We start from the raw sequence: 24,855 nt of genomic DNA on the forward strand, positions 1-24,855 counted from the left end.
CTGAGATAATATCAGTGCAAGTACATTATGTGCCTCATTTTCAGTGGTATCCTTTATTCATAATAGTTTTGTAGCAGAATAGAAAACCTCTAGGTAGAGTAAATTTTTAATTTTAAAGGAACTGCTTCTTTGCTTTTGGGCTTCCATTTAGTTTATCATTGACCATCATCTACTTGGAGATTTTTGTTTGATACCTGAATTAGCTACTCCAGTAGGCTTAGGATGAGGACATGGTAACATTATTCCATATATATTAAACTGATTTAATATCAAATAGTATTTCTCTGTGAATAATTGAAAATTTTACTGCCAATGGAAAATCAATGGTTTTCACAAAAAAGGTTTACTGTTAACTATTTTATGGGGCATAAAATATAGAGGGGAATTTTGGGCTAAAATATAATTTGGGGGGTGTGTTTTAGGGCAAATAAGCTGTGAAACAGCTGTGATCAGTAAAATGAAAGTTTGTACTTTGAAGTCTCTTTCAGCTGTAAAGTTATTTATATTGTAGACAAAAGCTCAAATTATTCACTTTTAATATAAACATTTTTCTTTTAAATGGTTAAAGGTAGGAACACTTTTCCGCTTAAATTTCTTGACACAAGTAAGAGATCAGATTATTCATTGGAAAGTCCCATTCCTTTAAAAAAAAAAAGCTAACATGATATGGAAAGATACTGATGACTTACACTCTTGTGTCATAGAATCAGGTAGATGCTCAGCAGGGGACTTTTAAACTTAATTTTGTTTTCCATGTTTCTTTGTTGGCTGGGAGCATAAGTAAAGAGGAGAGAATGAGTTCCTGGAGGGTAGAAAAGATTTAATAGGGTTGGAAGAAGGAAAATTGCTAATGGAAATGTTAAAGAAAAGTTAGAAAAACGTGTGGATATAAATTGAAGAAACCTGTGAATTGTTGATAGATGTCAGCAATGTGGGTGGGAAACTTGAGTGAACTTTGCATACTACCCACCTTACCTTTCCAAACCTGCCCAGTTTCCAACTGTTCTCTAAAGGAGCCTGCAGTTCCATCAGATGGGTCAAATCAGGTTAATGAGAGCCTGCGGGGCATTACTCCCCCTGTTCCCGGCACATGCAGCTGCATGGTTTCAGGCTACTCATTCTTCTCCTTTAGCCTAAAAAGTCCTCTCCTTCTGCTGTTACTCTGTACATCTTTCAAGTTCTAGTTTGTCCCCAAAGCTGCATTATTCAAGGTTCCTCAGACTTTATGGGTTTGTATCTCCTGGGGTCCAACATCCAGATTCTGGGGTCCACCCCAGGGATGAAGCCCAGGAATCCTTATTTTCAGCAAGTATCCCAAGTGATTCTAATATGCTAAAGGTTGAAACCTTTATACATGGACAATCATTGTGAATGAGATTCTTCTCTTAAAACATATTCTTTGGGGAGGGTTTTTCTTGTCTCTTCCCCTCCTCCCTTCTTAAATTATATATGATATTTGAAGGAAAATATGAAATCCAGAAAAAAGAAAAGGGAAAACAATCATACCAACATTCAGAGATAACTACTCTTAATAGTTTGGTGTGTATCCACGTTCTTTCTTGTATCAGTGTAACTGATATATGTAATGTGTGTGATTTTTATATGCGTATTTCAATAGGAACATGAAGTTATAATATACATAAAATTTTATACAGGCTTTTATTAACAACATATGATAAATATTTTAGGTGTTGTTGATTCCCATCAGCCAAACGCCGGCAAGAACACACCCTTGCCAAATTAGGCTTACTACTGCAGCAACGGTGATCCGTACCTTGGAAAACCATGGCCTGTCTCAAAAAGAAGGGTCAGGTGGAGCTTATTATAGGATTTGGATAAGGTGGTTTTTAGAGAAGTTTAAAGAAAGTGAAGGGTCTGTTCTGGGCTGCGTGCCGTCAAAGAGCAGAGGCAATGTGACTGTTAGGTATCTTAATTTTTATCCAGGAAGCTAGAGGAACAGGCTAGAGTCATCACTGGAGAAGAAGCAGTAGTCACTCCTGCTAACCAGAAGAGGGGGACGCTTGGTCATTTTTGTGATGGCACAGCATTCCGCTTCTTTCCTGGTTAAATGTTCAGTTCAGGCAGGATTAGAGAATGATCTTGTTTTTGTGCTGTTTCACTACAGTCATGGAGAGTCCTCTTCCAATGTCTGAAATTAATTACATTCCTCAGGGTAACACCATGCCTACCTTGGTCAAAGCTTTCAACCCATACTCAAAGGGTTCAGGATCCAAAAAAGTTTAAATAATAATCATTGATAAATTTAAATAATAATCATTAGCTCATTCAGCCTTGAAGGTATCCCTAAGGCAACTAGCTGGTCATATTATGATGCAATTCTACCTTATGAGACTCCCTTATGCTTGAAGATGACAGTTATTAACATAACACCTGCTGCAATGCTTCTAGATTAAAAAGACCTCATGATAGTGTTTCTGAAAGAAACTCAAGTTGGATCAACTGTAGAAGTTCTCATCACCCAAAAAGAAATACCATCCCATTAGTGGTCATTCCACATTCCCTCCAACACTCTCTCTTTTTCCTGAGCCGGCAACCACTCATCTAGCCTTTTCATATAAATGGAATCATACAATTTATGTCCATTGTGACTGGCTTCTTTCACTTAACAAAATGTTTGCAAGCTTCATCCTGTTGTGGCATGCATCATACATTGTTTCCTTTTATTGCTAAATAATTGTTATATGGATATACTGTATTTATCCATCTGGTGCTGGTGAATTTCAGGTTCTTTCTTTGTCGCGAAAGAATTCGGAGACGAAGTGATTGGTAAGAACCAGATTTATTTAGAGAGAAACATAGTCCACTGACAGAGTATGGCCCATCTCAGAAGGCAAGAAGCAAGAGGGCTCAAAATACGGTGTGGTTAGTTTTTCTGGGCTGGTAAGTTCATAGGCTAATGAGTGGGAGGAGTATTCCAACTATTTTGGGGAAGGGGCGGGGATTTCCAGGAAATGGGCCTCCTCCCACTTTCTGGCCTTTTATGGTTAGCTTCAGGGTTGTCATGGTGATGGTGGGTGTGTCATTTAGCATGCTAATATATTACAATGAGCGTATAATGAGGCTCAAGGTCTGTTGGAAGTCACATCTTCCGCCGTCTTGGACCTAGTTGGTTCTCACTAGTTTTCGTCATGTACTATGGCCGTGTCATTCTTTTAAAGGTTGTGCCTTGCCCCCTTCCCTCCTGTTTCACATGTGTCAGTTGATGGACATTTAGGTTGTTTCCACTGTTTGGCTATTATGCGTAATGCTGCTGTGAACATCCGTGCACAAGTTTTTGTGTGGACATATGTGTTCATTTCCCTGAGGTATACAACAGATTGGAATTGCTGGTTCATGTGATAACTATGTATAACCTTTTGAGGAGCTACTTTCTAAAGCCCTTTACAGTCTTACAGTGTGTGAGGACCCCGTCTTATTCAGACTGCTGTAACAAAATACCACAGACTGGGGGGCTTATAAACAACAGAAATTTATTTCTCACGGTTCTGGAGGCTGGGAAGTCTAGAACCATGGTGCCAGCAGATTCAGTGTGATGGCTGGCTAGGATCCACTTCCTGATTGACAGATGCCTTCTTGCTGGGTCCCCACATGGTGGAAGGGGTGAGGGATCTCTGTGGGTCTCTTTTATAAGAATCTGTTAATGAAGGCTCCACCTTCATGACCCAAGCACCTCCCCAAGGCCTCTCCACCTCATGCCATCACATCCGGCATTAGGATTTCAGCATATGAATTTTGGAGGGACGTGACCACAGCGTCTCCAGGGTCTCTGCATCCTCACCCACAATTCTTATTGTCTTCTTTTTTTGTTTATAGCATCCCATTGGGTGTGAAGTGGTATCCCATTGTCGTTTGCCTTTCATTTCCCTAGTGGCTCATTGGATCATCACTTGCGGTGCTTATTAACCATTTGCATATCTTTTTTGGAACTACATCTATTCAGATCCTGAACTCACTTTATAATTAAGCCATAACAGAGTTACAATGTTAAGTGTCAAGTGTTCCAACTGACTGTTCCTCCACTGGCTTTCCTAGAGGGAAGATATAAGAATAGGAACCTTCTGAGGAATATCTCTGTATTTAGCGCAACTGATGTTGAAAATACTTCTCATGATACACTGTCACTTTACTTAAGGATTCATGTGATCAATTCTGGCTATCTTTAATGTCAGAAGAAAAGATTATGACTTCCAGAAGAAATGGGGCTTCCTTTTATCTGACAGAAGAACTAGGTATGTCCGTTTCAGCACTGACTTACACAAATCTATCATCTCTGGTTGGTGCTCAATTGCTATAGCTAACTCCTTTTGAATTCCTGGCACTTTTCTTTTTCTTATCCATTGGTTGTGTTCTTTTTTAGTCTTAATGTTTTAGTGGCAACTCTCTTTTTATATTGCAGTTACCTCAACCATTGTTTTAGAAGCATGTAAACAATAAAATTAAGAGACCACACAGGCAGTACATCTTAGCGATAAACGGTATGAGTTCTAGAAACACAGTCTCTGATTCGTACATCTGACTGCCACCCACCAGCCCTGGAATCTCCAGCTGGTTTTATAGAATCTTTCACGTATCAAAAACGGGAATAAAAATCATACAGATTTTGGTTTTGTTGTAAGGATGAACCGAAATAGAAATTGCTTTGCAAAGTACCACACTCTCCTAGTAAGTAAATACTAGCTGTGATTTTATTATTTCCTACATCTTTTGACTAGAAGGAAACACTTGCGTTCTCTCAACTTTTTAAGAAAAGAGACTTTGAAAGGAACTAAAAGACAATAGTGCAAAAGGCCAAATTAATTCATACAGATATAATGATATTGTAGAGTATTTGCAAGAGGGGATTGTGTACCTGTGGTTGTCATTATAAGGGGAATTCACAAACCTACATCAGGATTATTTATTAAAAATTCTCATCTCATTAATTCAAAACAGTTGCACATTTTCTTTCCTTGCTTTAATCCTAAATCACAGCATATTACGTATACTATGTTTGGGACAGATTTTTAGCCTGATTTTAGGTATCTGAAGGGAATAGTAAACATGTAAAACGTGGGTATGATGCAATTGACAGTCTTCAGGCAGTCATACTTTGGAAATATGTTTCAAATATACCTTATTATCTTTGTCCTCCTTTATAAGGTTTGAAAACCAAAACTGGAGAGAAATTTTTTTTAATGGAGAGAGGGGAGTCTAACTCTAGTCTTTCTAGTTGTGTTTATTGTATCTCTCAACCTAAACCCTGACACTGAAATTCTGAAAGGTGGTGGTAGGTGATAATTATCTCTTTTCCTCGGCTTTTCATATTTTTTCCTCCTTTGCTTTGTTTCATATATGTGTGTGTGTATACACATATATCATTTTATATGTATGTATATGTGTAAGTATGTATATATTTTCCCCTACCCTCTTTTCTTTATAATCAAGCTTATAGATCTCACAAATTTCTGTTTTCCCCCTCTTCCTTTTACATTGTTTTATTTTCCTTTGGGGATATAATAGTGGAACTAGCTAGCAATTTGGAAAGTCCCTGTCAACAGTGTGCTGAAATTGATGTGCAATTACGTGATTGCTTATTTAGGAGAAATTTATGGATTCATTAAATCCATCATTTTAATGCTGACTGGACTTTTAAAATTTCTCACTTCAATCGGTAGTTTGTTTCCACTCGTGTCAAACAGAAACAAACAGCGTGATTTATTTAACAATGATCTCTGTTACTACAACACAGGAATTAATTTTGCACTGACCTTGTTTGTTCTGAAGTTGTTGGAATTTTTTTTGTAACCAGCAGGTGATTTTAATTTATCATTGCTACAGTCACTGAAGAGAAAGTTTTTAGTTTTATTTTTTTCTGACATATCTTTTATATGCAGTATTGGGACTTTAACCAACCTCCCTCCCTCCCTCCCTCCTTCCTTTCCTTCCTTGCATTTTTTAACTTTTTACTTTTGAGCTGAAGGCTTCTCTCCCTTTTGTGTACTTTGAGACTCTCTTTGATGTGCATGACTATTGAATTGATTTATCTCAGGCTGCAGTAGTTAATGCTTGACCACTAGGTGTTTTACCATACTCCAGTGAAGGGGGACACACGTTGTTATACATAAAATGGGGATTTAATAGCAATTCATATCTGTAAATAATCATTAAACTATTACAGCTATAGTAATGTGAGATATTGTTACTGAACAGTTAGCTGCCACGTGAATACACAAGAATCCTGTAGTAATGCACCTTCCATCTTCCCGAGCAGTCCATGATAGTCTAGCATATTATAACTCATGAATTTTAATGCTTTTACAATTATAAGTTATATCCATAAAAAATCCACTGTTTGCAATAGTACATGGCACATGGTATTCTCTTAGTAATTATTTTATTGTTAAATGAATAAATACGTGACATCTTGAGTTTCTTTCTGTTTGTACATCTTTCCAGCAGTGGTTGGGCAAGTAATTTGACTTCTGAGTTTCAAGTAGTTTTTCATTATAAAATGGGAATGATGGCATTTACATCCTAGGTTTTTTCATGTTGATTGAATGAGATATAATACAGGTAAAAATGCTTAGTAATTAATTTTTAAAAAAAAATCTCTTCTGCTTTAATTCTCAGTTGTTATTGCTTTACTATTTATATCTTGTAGTTAGCAATGATGTTCATAATATGTCTTTACACTTAATCTTGTCACAATTGGAAATCAGATGTGTTACAAAAAGAGGGATTTACTGATTGTAATTTAATGCATTTGTGAGAACATAGATCTCAGAGAAGCCTGGGTTTGAAACCTAGCTTTGTCCATTGTTGGCTGTGCGAATCTGAACCTTTTTTTGAGTCTCAGTCTCTCATTTGATAAACGTGAATAATACCTATACTGTGGAATTGTTGCAGTAACTAAATGAGAGCATTTGTGAAACACTTTGGCAATAAACAAATGTTAGTGATTATTTCGTATACACCATCACAAGTAAAAAACAACTTTTAATTCCAGTTCTGGGAATTATTCAGTTAATAAGATTTTTGTTTTATTTGCTCATGACTTGTTTTTTCACTTTTTGGATTTTTTTAAAGAATATGAAGCATGTTATTACAGTCTCTCAATGGGTCAGGCACTGTGCCAGCCACAGGTCATATATTTTAAAATAACTTTTTCTTTTCATTTCTTTTTGGCTGTGTTTGGTCTTCGTTGCTGCGCTCAGGCTTTCTCTAGTTGCTGCGAGCGGGGGCTACTCTTCGCTGCGGTGTGTGGGCTTCTCATTGCGGTGGCTTCTCTTGTTGCAGAGCACGGGCTGTAGGTGCATGGGCTTCAGTAGTTGTGGCTCACGGGCTCAGTAGTTGTGGCTCGCGGGCTCTAGAGCGCAGGCTCGGTAGTTGTGGCGCATGGGCTTAGTTGCTCCGCGGTATGTGGGATCTTCCTGGACCAGGGCTTGAACCCGTGGCCCCTGCATTGGCAGGCGGATTCTTAACCACTGCGCCACCAGGGAAGTCCCTAAAAAAATTTTTTTAATAAAATTTAACGAACTGGATTCTTATTAAAAAAAATCAAAAGTAATTGCTTCAAGAATTTTAACTTAACCTTTATTCAGAGTTAAGACTTGAAAAAGTTCAGTGGACTCTTCCTGATAGAGGTTGAAAATGAAGAACTCGGATATTAATGGCCACAAACATATGTTCCCATGAGCACCACACTCCTCGTTTTTTTGTCTTAGAGATTTTATATGCTTGCACAATATAATTACAGAATATAATTTTATATTTCTTACAGAAATATAAATCTTTGTGATTTTTCCAGTTGTCTTAAAATATAAATGGCATATAAACATTGCGTAAGTTTAAAATATACACGATGATTTGATATAGGTAATATTGTAAAATGATCACCGCAGTAAGTTTAGTTACATCATCACCTCACATAGTTATAATTTTTTTTCTTGTGATGAGAACTTTTAAGATCATAGCAGCTTTCCAATATACAACAGTATTTTTAACTGTAGTCACCATGCTGTACATTATATCCCCAGGACTTATTTATCTTACCCCTGGAAGTTTGTACCTTTTGACCACCTGTTTCCCTCATCCTGTATTTATTATTCTTGACTCTTTTTCCTCTTTCAGATCTCTGAACCTTTTTCTCCCAAATCCCTTCGAAATTATATACATGCTCACACTTTTCAGTTCTTTGTCTGGTACGCTCATGCAACCTCTATTTCTTGTCCTCCTTTTAAATGAGTCCCAAAGCACTTCCAGGAGCAACCCAAGATTTATCACCACACATTTAATTCATTAATTGTGCAAATATCTGTGTTATGAAGCTTATAAGGAAATTGAATATGATAATGCCCTATCCCTCAGGGAGTTCTCAATCTAGAAAGATAGGTTTGCAAACAATAGCAATGCCATGTGTAAATATTATACTAGTGGTTTAAACCAGACATATGTGCACAAAGGGACAACCCGTCAGGCATGCTAGTGACACTGGTGCTGGACATCGAATTGTGTGTATTAGTTCCCCAAGTGGGAAGAGGAGACAGGGACATTTCTGGCAAATACAAGACCACGAACAAAAAGGGAAATGTAAGCCTCACTTAATTTCTGGAAACAATGTATTCGTTTCCTATTGCTGCTGTAACAAATTACCACCAACTGAGTGACTCAAAACAACATAATTTTATTATTTTACTGTTCAGGAGGTCAGAAGTCTGCCATCGGTTTCACTGGGTTAAAATCAAGGTCCTCCTTGCCCCTCTAGAGGCCAGCTTCCTTCCCAGGCTGTGGCTTCCTTCTCTCTCTCCAAGCCATTCGCCCTGAACCTTCAAATCTCTCTGACTACAGTTGCTGTCTCCATCATCACAGCTCCTCCAACTCTGACCCTCCTGCCTTCTTACAAGGATGCTGGTGATTAGATTGGGCCCACCTTGAGATTAGATTTTGCAGGCCAGTCTTCCCATCTCAATTTGCATCTGCAAAATCCTTTTGCCACGCAAGGTTACATATTCACAAGTTCTGGGCATTCGGATGTGGACACGTTTGGGTGGTTATTTTCCAGCCTACCACGAGCAAGACATTAGAGTTTAAGGTATACGATGGAAATAAGGCTAGTACAGAATTTGATTTTGAAAAACCTTGAAGCCACGTTAAAGGAGTTTGGAATTCCATCTAGGCCTACAGTTCTTATTCTCATAAAAGGTTAAAAATATTACAACGGATGCTCACTTCAGTGTGAGCGTCAGAATCCAAATACAATTAAATGGGTGACCACGGATCCCTCGAGCCTCGTCTGTGGAGCCCTTAGACCTAAAGAGAATAAGCAGGAAAAGATCACAATGAAACCTATTTCAGAAACGAAGGGGTGCAGTTGTACCAAAGGGATGCTGATGAGATCTGCATTCAACACGTTTTCATTTTAAAAATGGCTGTGGGAACAGAGAGGAAATTGATTTGAAAAACTTTCATGAGGTAGAGACAATAGGCCGCGATGATTTTCTAGGGAGGGATTAAAGAATCCAGAGGAGGCCGCAGCAGCCTTTGAGATGTTTACGAAAATGACCCTAACGTACACGCGCTACTGAAATTTTCTCCCACTTCGTGACTGATTTCTAGTCTACCTGAAACCAGCTGTAACTTTCTGTTCAAACACGTTGCTTGCCAACTAATTAATTTCTTCTATTAGGGTTACCATATAATACGTAGTCCCAACTAAGACAATGATTTCTAGAACCATTTTTTTAATATTTAAATCAAACTTACTTGTAAAACACTAAGGTAAAAATTTTGTGCCTTTAAAGCTTCCGTTGTCAAAGGTACAATCGCTTAAGTAATACAGTTTCTTTCTTTTTTTTTTTTTTTTTTTCTGGTGGGGAGGGGCATCGCTTGACTTGTGAGATCTTGGTTCCCCGACCAGGGATTGAATCCGGGCCCTCAGCCGTGAGAGCGCGGAGTCCTAACCACTGGACCGCCAGGGAGTTCCCAAGTAATACAGTCTCTTAAATCAAAGGTGGAAAAAGAGTTCAAGATCACTTTTGAAGAGTGACAAAAAGCCTCAAGTGTCTTGGGTTCTGGACTTACGCAGCAAATTTGTTTTGAAGATTGAATCAGTGCTGGCAGTACCTCACTATTGTTTTCAGTGTGTGGGGATGACAGAAGAAAATTCAGCATGGGACAAGAAGACAAGAAACCCTCCTTGGTGGACAGACATTTTTTATTGCGACTTAAGACTGTGGTGGTCCAGAAAACCCCCGGGGAAGTGGGTTGCGGTGGTCCACATAGGCCTCCTCGGCCCGCATCTCATGAACTGGTCCACGGGACCTTGCACTGGAGTTGGCGTAGAGGGAGTGAAAAGATCTTCCAGTGCAAGGCAGAACTTTTGGTGATTCTGGGTTCTAAGATCCTTGTGGAGAGGGTCCTTCTGACACCCTGGCAATAGCCTTTGCTGGTACCTCGCTTAACCTCAGCTTTCCCAGAACACTTTTAAGAGTCAAGGGGGACCTTATTCATAAGTCAACAAGCATAAATCGAAACTTTACTCCAGGCAGACTGGAGTTTAAAGTGCCCTAGTTATTAGGCACTGCTCCAGTGTCCTGGAAAACCAACTGCAGAATCATCTTGCATGCCTCTCTTACCTTGACCAGTATGGCACCTCTTTTGCCTCTCATGTAAAGTCAGTTATCCATCTTACGAGTTCTTTCTACAGAATTCATGTGATTTATCCTTCACTACATAAATTCAAGACCTGTTCGTCTCAGCTGGATTATTATTAACAGAGTCCATTTATGTATAATGAGTCTCCTTCCCATCCTAGCACCTTCTTGTTAGACTTCCAGAGGAATCTGGCACTAGTTTTCTCAAGCTTTTCATTCTCCTTAAGAACCTACCATAGTTCCTGATTTGCCTAGGTTTCTTTCTTTGCTCTTTAAAACCCCTTGCTTTTGCCGCTGGTACCTATCTCTGTGCTCATCACACAGACCCACGTTAGATGCCCTTTCCTTCCTCTGTTGTCCTAATCAATGACTTCTGTATGAGTCAGCTGAACACCAGCCTCCTTGCAGCTCTAGCTGCAGTCACTTCTGTCCATCCCATCTTTTCCCGTCTTCTAATTTTAGAAGTTTCTCAACTACTAAGGGCACACATTTCAAATTTGGTTATCCAGTTGAGTGTATTGTATTTTCTAATTGAAGGATTAAGACTCAAGTTCAGGGGCCATGGGGTAATCGTAAACCGTGAAGCTGGCAGAATGAAAACAGTAGGTATTAAGTGTTTGTGTTGATTGCTAGCAACAGTAATTCCCACCTCGTACAGGTACATGGCCTTTCAAATCACTCTGCAGGTGAGACAAAATGGTCAAATGGTATACCTTCACGAGATGTGCAACTGATGGCCTTAATATTTTTACATATACTTCATAGTTCAAGTGATACACCATTTCCCGTACCTCTCCTTGGCCATGATTCCTAGAATATTAATAGGTACACACTGTGCATTTTATAAGTGCTAGTGAAATTAAAAAGTTAATTATGGCTTTAGCAAGCTTGTTGGGAAAATGACTAAAACTTTTCAAAAGAAAATCCAGTATAAAATAAATAAGCTACGAGGATATATTGTACAGCACAGGGAATATAGCCAATATTTCCTGATAACTCTAAATGGAGTATATAACCTTTTAAATCGTGAAGCATTCTGTTGTACACCTGAAACTTATATAATGTTGTAAATCAACTTTACCTCAATTTAAAAAAAAGAAAATGTAGCTCCTCTCCTGTTTCCCGTCTGGGGGATTACCATGGATGTCCATTGCTTCCGATTCCCAAGTCAGCCCTCTTGCCCAGTTCATCGTGGGCTGGGCCCTGCTTCTCTCCTGCCGTGGAGAGTGGTGTAGTGGATCTGCTTTGGCTTCGGGGGAGGAGGGAAGGATAGCAAGCAGTCTAGCCTCAGCCAGGGGGCATGCTGAGAGTTAACATGGAAGCTGTAAAGGGGGCTAGAAGGAGGGGCAGCAGGCAAGCTAGTGAGGAAGCAATAGAAATGCCGGTCAACCACTGTGGCTTGAAAATGACCCATGGAGGGCTTCCGTGGCGGCGCAGTGGTAGAGAGTCCGCCTGCCGATGCAGGGGACACGGGTTCGTGCCCCAGTCCGGGACATGCCGCGGAGCGGCTGGGCCCGTGGGCCATGGCCGCTGAGCCTGCGCGTCCGGATCCTGTGCTCCGCAACGGGAGAGGCCACAACAGTGAGAGGCCCGCGTATCGCAAAAAAAAAAAAACAAACGGAAAAATGACCCATGGAATTGGGGTGTCTAAACTTTGGGTTGCATCAAAGAATGATGAGACCAATACTCAGTACCTGAAATAAAAAGACCGCTGAATTTTTGGTTATTGTGCTAAGGGAAAGCTACGCTGGGCAGGAAGGCTTTCTGAGCAGAGCGGACTGCTGTCTCATACAGGAAGTGTGGAATTAGGATTGGTGGGCTTTCAGGAGGTGCTGACATCATCTGAAGGAGAGCGGTTATTCGAATAAGGTGCTTATCGACTGCTTGGCGCTCAGAGACATGTTTATTAGAGCATTGCTCATTGGCCAGAAGTGATGGGCTGTCATTTATGGGCTGGCTTGCAAAACCAGGTGTTTACTGAGGCAATGGTGACGATTTGAACAGGTTTAAGTAGTTATTTTGGCTATTGGTTTCCATGGCTACAAAGAAATTGATCTTTTCCTAGGACTGTGGTCATTTTTATTTTCCTGAAGTGGGATGGGAAGGTATCTAGAATTCAGAGCAGAGATGAGATTTAAACAGATTTAAACTGGACCCTTTTCAGGGAAATCTTTCAGAAAATACTTAGGAGAAGGTAAGAATAGGCCTGACCCCACAGAATGGGGCTGTTTTAACGAAGCAGATTCACAAACCAAAGAAAGACTTACTTCCTCCTGTCTTCTAAGGAACCAAAGCCCATAGACTAGTCTTTCTCTGGTTATATGAGGACTCTAATGCCCAGTAATGTTACTGAATAGTCTAGAGCAAGGGTCAGTAAGCTTTATAAAGGAATCAGGTGGTAAATATTTTAGGCTTTCGGGCCATGGGTTCTGTCTGTTGCAGCTACTCATCTCTTCCCTGGTACTGCCACAGTAAGCCATATGCATCATGTAAACAGATGGGTGTGACCAGACATCATCTAGGGTAGCTGTGTTTGGCACACAGGCTAGTTTGCTGACCCTGGACTAGAACAAGGAGTCTTCAGGTGCATCTACCGCGAGGGATTCAAACACCAAAGTTTCGGAACTCTTCTGACTGAGAGAGAGTATATAAATGCTAAATAGTTGCTGACTAGCTGACTTCTGATATCCTATCTGATTGGATGTCATTGATTCTGGGCCAGGTTGGGATTCTCATTGAGAAATAGCTGGGATAGGGCAGGAGCTGAAGTAAAGACTGTGACTGAGTTTGGACCAAAAAAAAAGCCTCCACCGTCCCATTTCTAATGGGCCTCAGGTGGTTCATTCTATAGTTGCCACCCACTGCCACTACCCGCCCTGATACTCGCTGGTGCCTGCTACATGGCTAACAGTATTATATCTAAAGGTACTGCCAACTGTTCTCCTGGCAACTGTTATATCTACTCCAGCTAAAGAGATTTTTTTCCCTTTGAGAGCTCTGCCAGCTGGCATCAGAGGGCTTGGCTTTGAAGCATTTTTTTAGCTTTTCTGGAGGCTAGAGGGTAAACCTGGTCCTTTTAGCTTCCTTTGTCAGGCTTTCCCCAGGTCAAAGGGTGCTTTTGAATGACAGTGTCTTAGGGGCCTTGACCCACCCATTGTGAAGTAACCTTGGGCACCTTCCTCCAGGGTGCCCAGGGATCTTCTTGAAAATAGGACATCCTTTGTCCTGCCATGGTATTTCAGCATTTCTGGAAGTAGTCATCGAATTAGCCCACCATAGCGGACTATTCAGAAAAGCGCTTTTTAAAATTCCTTGATTATCCTTTCTGGGGGAAAAACAATAACTCGTATAAGCAAATCTCTTGGCTATGGCTTGTATGTCTTAAGGTTCTTTGTAAATCAGTACTCAGGGATGTACATGTGTGACAGTTCAGAGACCTTTCTGGAATTAATTGGACTCTACTATCACTTTCATCCATTTGAGGGTCAGGAAAATATAATATTTCAGACTCCAATTACAGATACATTCCATGGAGAAACAAACTTCGTTTGTAGTGAAGAGAGGTCTTCTGGTGCTTTTGTTAAATGGCCTATTCAGGGTTTCTTTTTTGCACGTGAAATCTAGCCATCACAGAAAAATAACTAAGGATACAACTTGGTTTAGGTACAGTACTAATTTTACTTTATAATGGTGGTATAAAAAGTTATGGAGATTAGAACTAGATTTTTTCCCTCATGTCATCTTATGTAGTAATATCCAAATTAGAAATAAGATAAACATATCTATTAGAAACAATAACAAGCGGTATAATTTTTTGGTTCTCTAACTTGATGTGACATTACTGAATGTTTTTGAAATTCATCGTTAAGACTTGATTAGAAAGAAGAGCAACACGATCTTGAAAGAGATGGATAATGAAAAACTATCTTTGTTAGATATTTAAATGAATATTATAGTTATAGTTGTTCAAATATTATGAAAGTGATATAAAACTAGGAAAAAAAACTAGATAGAATATTTTAGCCTGAAAAATACCCTGGTGTGTGCATATGTGTGTATGTGTGTGTATGTGTGAATTGAATATATAGTATGGATAGTGTCACAAGTGGGAAATGAAAAATTTGCTCAATAAATGGGGCTGAGTCAATTTGTTGAGTATATGAGTTAGGCTAAAGACAAAGTTGTTTTATATACATACACATATAGGCCCTTCAAATATAGTAGCTTATTGGGAGATTTATTTCATCGCCACATAAAAGTTGGTCTAGGCTTGTAGGACGCTGTACCCCTCAAGGTCATTCAGAGGTCTAGGTTCCCTTCCATCTAGTTACTCCATCATCCTCTGGGACATGGTCCCTCTTCTGCATAGTTGAAGCTAGGTTCCGGTGCATCTTCATTCCAGCTTGTGATGAAGGGCAAGGAGAGTAAATGTGGAGCAAGGATTTCCTATTAAGCACATGACACAGAATACTATTGCAACATATATTACTGGTACACATTCTGTAATGCAAATCTGGTCACATGGCCCTGTCTGCCTGTGTGAAAGGTTGGGAAATGTAGTCTCCAGCTGGATAACCATGGGCTCAGCCAACTAAGGGAGAGAAAGAGCTCTAATGTTATCAGAGAGATTCCATACTGGAGAGTGTTAACAGTCTGGGCCACAGTAGTTTTATGAAAATAAAGCATCAAGTTAGATCCTCATCTTTTACTATATTTTGAATAATTCCAGATAGATGTATGGTCAAACCATATGATAAGCATCGAAAGTTATTAGCATAGCACCTGGCAAATGGTAATAAAAATAAATGCCTTTTATGGATTATAGCATTTGATCTTTACAATGACCCTATAAAAGAGACTGCAACTGACAGGACCGCAGTTGGTAAATGGACAAAGAAAATGGATCAAAGACAGTTCACAGAACAGAAAACACCAATGACTAGTAAGGATTTTCATATCTTTAATGTTATGATAAAAAAAGGTGTACGTTTTAAGATGAGAAATCATTTTCACTAATTAACTTAGGAAATGTTTTACAAAATATTCAGACTTGGGTAGGGTGGGTTGTAGACTAGAAACCGCCGAAGCCAGTGTATGTCAGGAGCCTTAGCACATGTTCATATTCTGTGATCCAGAAATTTCACTTTCAGGAGTCTTTACTAGGAAAGAAAATCAGAATGAGGACAAAGCATTACTTAAAATCATGCATACATAAAATCAGAAACCGTGTAAATGTCTAAAAATGGGAGAATGACTAAATGGTTATATATACAGAATGTAGTACTACACGTGATTAGAATTGTTTGTGATGCTGACATACGGGATCCGGCCTCTGATGCAACGTTAAGTGAAAAAAATTAGGATTTAAAATGATCAGAAATTAGAATTAACTTATGTTTTTTTAGAAGCATAGAAAAGATCCTGGAAGTAGATATGTTAAATGTTTCTGGGTGACCTCCGGTATTCTTTTACCACATCTTGGCTTCTTTATTAGCGTCTCTACACTTACTAATGAAAAAAGTTTATTTACTTATTCCTCCCTCTCCCCATTGGATGATCCGGGAATGAAGGTACATACATTGTCAGTAAGGTGTATAGCATAGCACCTGGCCCAGTGTAGGTAATACATATTGATTGGGTGATGTTGGATGATGGGCCTCGAGGTGACCTAATCTTTTTATTTTTCACCATGGACCAGCAATATTTATATAATCAGAAAAAGACAAATTTAAGTATGAGAAACAGTTTTATTTTACGATTTTCTTTAGGAATCAGCCTAGTTTTCTAATGGGTGAACGAGAAGCAGAAGTGATAAAAATCTAGATTAAGGTGGAAGTAGAAAAAATTTCCTTTTTGCAATAGAGAAGATTCTGTCCATTATCCCATGTCCATTCCCTTGTATGGCCTTGGAGTTGTGTTATTCTGTCTCTTGGAAGTAGAGTCTGTGCAGGGTTACGTGTGCACGTATAGAAATAAAACGCACGCTGTCACGTTCTGTGGCGTAATACGATCTGCTATCTTGGGTCTGCTGCAGGTAGCATCGGTTGGCTATAGTTGCACAAAGAATACTAGATTTGAAGAAAAGTATTGAAATGGGAGATGATTTCGTTTTTCCCTTTTCCTCCCACCTCGTCCCCTTAAGATATAACATTATTAATATGTTTTGTGATTGGGGACAATTTAAGTCTTTTAAAGTTGGGTCAAGTGAAACTTCCCACGTAATATTCGTCAGCGTTCTCTTAAATGTGCCAGTGAAAAAGATTTGACAGAAAAAGTGGTATTAAAAAAATAGGATAGTTTCCTTCTGCCTTGAATGAAATGGATATTTTAGCTATCCGTTTAAATGTTTGGAAATTGTCAAATCAGATTTTCCAATGACACAGCATATGGAGTAGAAAATTCTGGAAAGGTCGGCTGGAGGCTAATTTTCCAGACAGTAAATCACATACGTAGAATTGTGGCTGTCTAGAGACATGTTTTATGTTTATCGCCGGTGAATGTAACATAATTTGAAAATAATTAGAAGCGTTCAGTAACAGCTGCACAAAATAGAGCATTTCATTTAGAACAGTGCTGATAGAGTAAAGGTGGAAGGAAGAAAATCCTGACAGAATGTAACTGATTTTTAGGGGGGCAATAGAAGTGAAAACTGCCTCAGAAAAGTGAGAGAGATGCCTGCAGACTTAAACCTGAGTGTAAATACGTGAATTTTTCTTGGAGATGAGTAGCCACGGGAAGCAAGTATGTTTTCGCTTTGTGCACTTAGTTAAGTCCTGTTAACGAACACCACCAGGTGATAGGCATTTTCTGAACTGAAGAAGCCTGTGTGTGGCCTCTAACAAGTCAGGTTTAAGGAAAAGATGTCAGCGACTTAAGACCCAGGTCACATGACTCGGTCTGCTTGCCAGTCCTAGACGCTCTGGATCAGATTTCAACTCCAGGCAGCCCTCCCAGCCATGTGGGTTTAGCCAAATCAGAAGCAAAACCACACTTCCGAAAATGTTGGGAGCCGCTCTCCGCTCACCGTGGGGCCTCTGGATCTGGAGCCGTGTTTCACATCGGAGCATATCGACCGAATGGAATTCTAGCGTTTTGCTGTCATTTTGATGTTTTCATCCAGTCTTCATCAGATCTACTGGGTACTTCCTGCGAGATGGGAGCTGGAGCTCTCACCATCTGTGTGAGTACAGGCCGCCTCTGTCTCCGTGGACACTGCCCGGGCCCAGGAGAGGCCTCTGCCCCCCCCCCCCCCCCCCCCGACTTCTGAGGAGATGTCTGTGTGACTCTGTTTTTCCTTCTTGGGAGGTGGCGGGAGATTTGTTAACTTAAATTCCTATCTATTCAAATGGACATTAAGCAGTATTTGGGGTGGCATTCCGTATTTTTGTCCACTTTCCTTTTGCAAAAAAAGGTGAAGGGAGATGCGTGCCGAGTTTGTTCAGTTAAGTGAACTTGATATACTGTAGATCACTCTTGAGCGTTTTAGACTTCCTTGTTCTGAAAGTTAAATATAAGCTAACTTGTAGTTGTTGGAAATACCTTGTGCCTAGATTGAGAGCAAATTAAAAGAACTCAAATAACCATGAATTTGCTTCCAAGAATATATATAGCATTTTTCTATTTCATATTCTTGTTTTCATTTAGTAATTTCTAGAATTTTTATTTCAGCGTGGTTGCTAAAAGTAATGGTGAAAGAGCTAAGTGGATAAATGAGTGAATCCTTCTGGAAACTTCTGGTTATAATACAGTGGCAGCAATAAATAACACTGATATAAAATCCATGGGGAAATGTGTATATTTCTAGGGCTGAAATTCATGAATTTCAAAAGCAGTTCTTTTGGTGCTTACATGTAATCTTTTGCAGTAACCGAATATATCTTCAATTATATAACTTACAGGATACTGTCATTAAATTTTTTATCTCAATATACAGAAAATGCATAAAGAAATCTCAAGTTGGTATTGTATTCCAAGGGGCTTTTTTTTTTTTGTCCCTGGAGGTACTAAATGAGAAATATCTTATTCTTTATTATTAACTGCTCCCTAGTGTTTCATCACATTTAGATCAGATCCTATTTATTAAGTTTCAGAATGAGCTGTATTTTGTTGTAGCTATGATGGCATCCTAAAAATATCTAGAAATATCTGGGTAATTTTTGACTACGTAGGCCCTGAATGGCCACCAGACGGCGCATTAGCCCCAAGGTTGAATCTCAGTAAAACTGCAGGGTGACTCCCTCGTTTTCAGCTCAGAGCATCTCAGCATCTTGTGTGCAAGTCTTCCCGACTCTTGTCTCTTTTCTGTTCAGCCCCGATGCTTGGGTGCTCGTAGCATCCAGGTGTGCAGCTGGTGATCTTTTTATCACTCCAAAGAGTTTCCTTCAAAATCTGACTTTTCTATGTGGAAAAACTGGGTTTTTAATTTTACTTCAGACACAGGTGTGCATTCTTCCAGCTTTATAAAAGAAATACTTTAGAGCTGGAAATGTGTAAAGATTGATCTACTTGTCCTGAGATTTGCAGACATCTGATTGATTGGATCTCTACTACTTGCCCTTGGCCTACATATATTGATCTCTACCTTGACTGAAAAGCAGACTAACCCATGTATGAAATTCCATCTTTTTCCTTAATTTATATGCAAAGCACATACAGAATTTCATTTAATGTTGACATAAAAATCATACCATTTAAGAGATCATTCACTCCAATGGATGAGTATTTCTCAATCATTCTTACCCTTCGACTCCAGCTTGGCCCTTTGATTGTGCTGTGTCCCAGTTTTACTATAGGAGGAAGCACATTTTTAGGAATCGTAGCATAGTATTTCTGGAAAAAGAGCTATTGAAGAACAAAACACTTTATGTTTGTGGCAGAAAAGTGAGAACTAATTCACACATAAATGAATGCATATGGGCTCATATGCTTTCTTGAGTTTGGGACTTTTCTACTTAGACATATACGTAGTAACTTGCTGAGTGTCCTGCTACTGAAGGTAGCCATTCTCCAGACAAAATAATCGAGTACCGGACATTTGTAGAGTGTGTGTATGGCTGTGTGTGTTTATGGATTCTTGAAGTGGGACAGACAGGTTTAAAGATTTTCATTTCCTACTTCCATTGACTAACCAACTTTCTCTTCCTCATTCCTTTTGTTTTCTTCTCTTTCCCAAATTGCTAGTGCTGTTAGTACAACTGCAGTGGACTCACAAGTGTACTTACGTTACAAAGAAGAGGTAGGTTCTTTACTGTAACATACCTATTTTTCCTCAGTACATCACCCCCAGGCAGAACAGAAAACTTAAACTTGCCAACCGATGTTATCTTAGTCTCTTCTCGTGGATGACTCAAGCTTTCTCAGGTGAAGCCTGAGTCTTTCCGATTCCCTGCCCCTCCAGCTGTTCTGCCCAAGGTGGTGTGTGGTCATTTTGAGGAGAGGTGGGCTGAGAATGGGGCGTTTGCATATTCTGGTGGACGAAGGAAGGGGAGCCTAGAGCGCTTCTGTGTATGTTCTTATAGCATACTCTGAACGTCCTGCTGTGTGAGTGAGTTCAGGTAGCAAGTCTGTGACTGGTAAATTTGTGGATCAGTTCTCCTGGTATTGTCGGGACCCAGCGGGCCCCCTGTCCTGACTTAGCCCCAACTCTTGCTGGTGCTGGCAACAATTCCAGGGGTATCCCAGGCTTTGTAGCCTTTGTCCCTAACTTGGGCACCTCCCGGCCTTACCCTCTGGTGCCATCAGCTACCTTACACATATCTCATAGTGTAGGCAGGTCACAGTACAGAAAGGCTCACAGACCAAATCAAGATACTCTAGTTGCAGATTTATTGAATCAGCCTAAAACACAGCATGAAGCAAGGGGGAAAAAAATAGGGGTAGGTTTACCTACTTAGAAGGGGTTTAAGTGGGACTGAAGGACCACACTCCCTGAATCCTGTGTTACGTAATATTCATCCTTCCTATCTTTCTTGCCATCAACCTTCCCTGATCATGGTGCATTTCATTTTTTTTTTTTTTGGGTGTGAACTTATTAGGTGAGCTCTTTAAAACACGGTGAATCAGAGAGGTACTCTCCTGCTTTTTTTTTTTTTAATTTATTTTTCTATATTTATATTTGGCTGTGTTGGGTCTTCGTGTCAGTGCGAGGGCTTTCTCTAGTTGTGGCAAGTGGGGGCCACTCTTTATCGCGGTGCGCGGGCCTCTCACTATCGCGGCCTCTCTTGTTGCGGAGCACAGGCTCCGGACGCGCAGGCTCAGTAGTTGTGGCTCACGAACCCAGTTGCTCCACGGCATGTGGGATCTTCCCGGACCCGGGCTCGAACCCGTGTCCCCTGCATTGACAGGCAGATTCTCAACCACTGCGCCACCAGGGGAGCCCTATGGCGCATTTCTGAAGACCAGCATTGGGCATGAGCTGGCTCAGCTGATGGAGTACATCTGGAGCCAACACAGCTTGCTCTATCGTCAGGGGCAGGTGTGCCTAGGTGTAATTGTAGCTTGCTAAGACACTACTGACCAGCTATGGATTTTTATGTGCATATCTCAGGCAGAGAGCACATGGGGCCAGAATGGGTACAATCAATGGGCGACCCACTAAAGACATGAATATTTGGTGTCTCGTAAATGTTGGGTGCTTAACTTGGTTCTTCCATCTCTTCTTAATTATCCTTCGTCTCTTCTTAATTATCTATGTTGAATATATCTACCAAGCTATCCTATGTCCTTACATGTTGTCAGTACTTCGTTGTATCTGTTCTCCTTATTGTTTCTCTTGTTATCAATTTAACTGAACCAAACTTTCTTTAATACAACTAACAACATGTAAGGTCAAGTTTCAAGGCCATCACAATTATCCTTTTTGTAGTTTCTAGATTTTTGGTACCAGCTTCCTCCCACAAAGGCTATATTTAGGTTTCTTAAATGTCATGATGAATTTCTTAATTTTTTTAAATCCGTTTTTTATTGGGGTTTTAGAGAAACATGGGCCTTGTTTGGAGCTTGGAGTACCTGAGCTTAAATCCTGGTTACGTTAGTTACTACACTCTGATCTTAGACGTTATTGAGCAATGTGCTGTCTTGATAGTAGATTTTAGGGAGTGTTTGACCATCTGTTCAACTTGTTGCCGTAATTTGTCTGTCTGCCTTCTAGTAGGCAATAGTTTTGACAGAAGGGGTCATATCTTATTTGCATTACTTGCTTCTTGCTCAGGGCTAGGCAATAGTAGTTGTTCAATAAATGTTTGCACGGAACAGCTCAGTCATTCCCTAGGTTTTGCAGTTTCACCTGCTTGTATTTTACTTTTAAAAGGATTTTTGAAGACCTTCAAGAATCTAAAGGTATGTCTGCAAAGGCATTCTATCTTTTTGACGGTGCTTCTCGTGAAAATGGCACAATTTTCCATTTAGCAAAAATTAGGATAATTATAAACATTTTGTACTTTTAATCATTTGAGTTTCCAACCGAATAGCACAGGAATTATTACTATAAAATTGCATATAGTCAAAAGACTCTGCACACCCATTCCATCTCAGATGATGTTTAGTCTGGTCGGTGCATAGCTTTCCCTCAGGTGAGCATGTAATCTGCGTGGATCAAGGTAATTAACGCTGGGTGTCCCAACAGACAGATCCTGAAATCTCAGTAGATCAAGGAGGCAAAAATTAATTTGTAGGTTACTCAGAGTCTGATGCAGGTTATCAGAATCTCTCTTCCATCTGGTGGCTCTGGTATCCAGGCTTCCTCCATTCTGTGATCTATTTGCTAGTTTAACATATTACCGTGTATCCCCTAGGTTACATCAGGGAAAGAAAGAAATGGAGGAGGCACACATGCTATTATCTGCCTCATTCTGGAAGTGACTCATTTCTCTCCTCATAGTTCATTGCTTTGAACTAGTCACGTGTTCCCACCTAAATGCCAAGGTAGTGGGGCAATGTGTAAACAAACACTCTCTCTGGCCATAACCTAACTTGCTCAAATCAAACAAAGAGAAGGACATACGTTCCATGATTACGGTAGCAGTCTGTCTCCCACTCCCCTACTGAATGTAAACAAGGAATTAAATACCCCAGATGCTGCTGGCAGGCATCTAATTTATGGATGGAGAGGGAAGGCAGCCTAAAGATCTGCCTTTAGTTAATTGATTAATAAATGGCAAAGTAGTGGTGACATTGACGAGCCATTGCATCTACCAACTTAATCTTTCATTCCCCTGAACTCCTTTGTATTATTATAATGTGTTAATAAATGTCCTTTATTATTTTAGCTAGTTTGAGCTGAAATTTCAATTACTTGCAGTCCAAAACGTCTTAACCGATGTACCGCATCACGCAGTGGCTTAGTGTTCTGTGGTTTGGGGAAGCTTGTCATGCATTAGAATGAGGCAGGATTTGAAGGCAGGAGGCATGGCTTTGAGTCTTGGGTCAGCCAGTTCCTGGCTCTGTGACCTTGGGCAAGATGTTTAACCTCTCACTTCCTCATCTATCAAATGGGGACAATAGCAGCCTAAATTGTTTGAGATTGTTGTGAGAATCAAATCAAGCACTAATGTGAAAATACATTGTAAACTATAAAGCAACATAAAACACTACCTTTGTTATATGGCTCGCTACTTGCCTTAAGGTGGTTTCCTTAATACTATATCTGTTAAATAAAAAAAGGAACTCTGTAATCTGAATGGAATGTTTATTGGATTTAGACCAAATTTTAAACAGGATTAAACATTTCATTCTGCCTTGCTTTCTTTTACAGTAAACCAATGATGAGATATTAGAAGACTAGATTAATAGTCAAAGGCATGTCTATCTTCTTCACATTTGAATTGTGTTGCAAGAAGAATTTTCATCTTTGCCATAGAGAATTCAAAAATCAAACAAATCGTCCATAACGCAGTAATGGATGAGTGTTTAGAAGCTGAGTTGGGGGTAAAGTCACTGTATCTAGGTTACTTATTCTACGGTTCATTTTTTTTGAAGCATGGTTGGTTGTGTGGATGGATTTAATTTTAATTCCTGTACAGATTTTGAGGAAGTTTTAGTGACAGTGCTGGAAAGTGCAAACCAGCAGGAAGTAGCATATAAAGTGAAAGAATGAGGCAACTGAGTAGGGAAGACCATGCTAAAATGATAAGTTAGATTAATTCTGATCCATATCTTAAAGCTGACTTAGGGAAACTAAATTTCAAAGACATAGAAGAAGCTTGCGTCCAGTAGTTTGTGAAGCAGAGACCGTAAGAGAGCATATTTGAGCTGTTCTCTGTAACCACGAATTAGCAATGGTTTATGAAGAGGTACTGTAGCAAGCCGTAGCATAATTAAGTTTATATGTTATATAATTATATAAATAACAGGAAGTTTGGAGATTTAAAAAAATTTATCATCCAAAATGAGTGGTTTATGGGAAAATAATCTATATGATATTATTTTATGACGGCTCTAAATTATTATAGCTACTCCTTTAAGACTAAGTTTGGAGAATTTAGCATATCGGATAGTAAAATGACAGGAATTAAAACAGTTTAATAATGGCTAGCTACTTGAAGGAAAATAATTGCTGAATTTCTTCCTAACTCTTTAAAACTAGAGATGGATGAAAGATATAAATATCAAAGTAAAATCATAAAAATACTAGAAGAACATGTGTGAATTTAAAAATTAATTTTGGATCAAGGAATGTGTTTCAAAGGAGACCCAAGCCGCAGGCCCTAAAGAAAAGGATGGGTAAAGTTTTCTGACAACCAAAATGTCTGCACAACCACAAGTAAACCACAATTAAAATGCCAAAAGAAAACTAGGGCAGATGTGTACAACACACATGACTAAACAAGATTAATTTTTTTTAATATACAAAAAAAAAATCCTATAAATCAGTAAGAAAAACTACCCAGTTAAAATTAGGCAAAGCTTATGAATAGAAGGTTCACACACAAATAAGAAACGTAAGTGCTAACACACAAAATTGCTCAATCTCATCCATAGTTAAATTTTGGCAAAATTTAACATTTTTTCATGCTCAGGGATGATAGAATGGGAAACAGGCACTGTCACGTGCTCTCAATCAAGCTGTAAACCACGAAGCATTTTTGTAGGGCAACGTGGTAATATGTATCCAAATTTATAATTTATATAGTAACAAGTAAAATGAAAATTTATTTTGCTTTCATATATAAGTCTAGTGTCAAGAGACTACTCATTTAACTCTTGG

General features: G+C 39.4%; 1 protein-coding gene across 1 annotated transcript in view; it reads left to right on the plus strand.

The window, feature by feature from the left end:
- Positions 1 to 17,624: 17,624 nt before the first annotated feature.
- Positions 17,625 to 24,855, plus strand: part of FAM13A (family with sequence similarity 13 member A) — a 346,933-nt gene continuing 339,702 nt past the window's right edge. The window contains exon 1 of the mRNA XM_032632953.1: positions 17,625 to 17,832. Within this exon, the coding sequence (XP_032488844.1) occupies positions 17,806 to 17,832 (27 nt within the window). The 5' untranslated portion in view covers positions 17,625 to 17,805. The remainder of the gene's footprint in view (positions 17,833 to 24,855) is intronic.

This window comes from Phocoena sinus, chromosome 5, assembly GCF_008692025.1.
Source record: "Phocoena sinus isolate mPhoSin1 chromosome 5, mPhoSin1.pri, whole genome shotgun sequence".
NCBI classification, from domain to species: Eukaryota; Metazoa; Chordata; class Mammalia; order Artiodactyla; family Phocoenidae; genus Phocoena; species Phocoena sinus.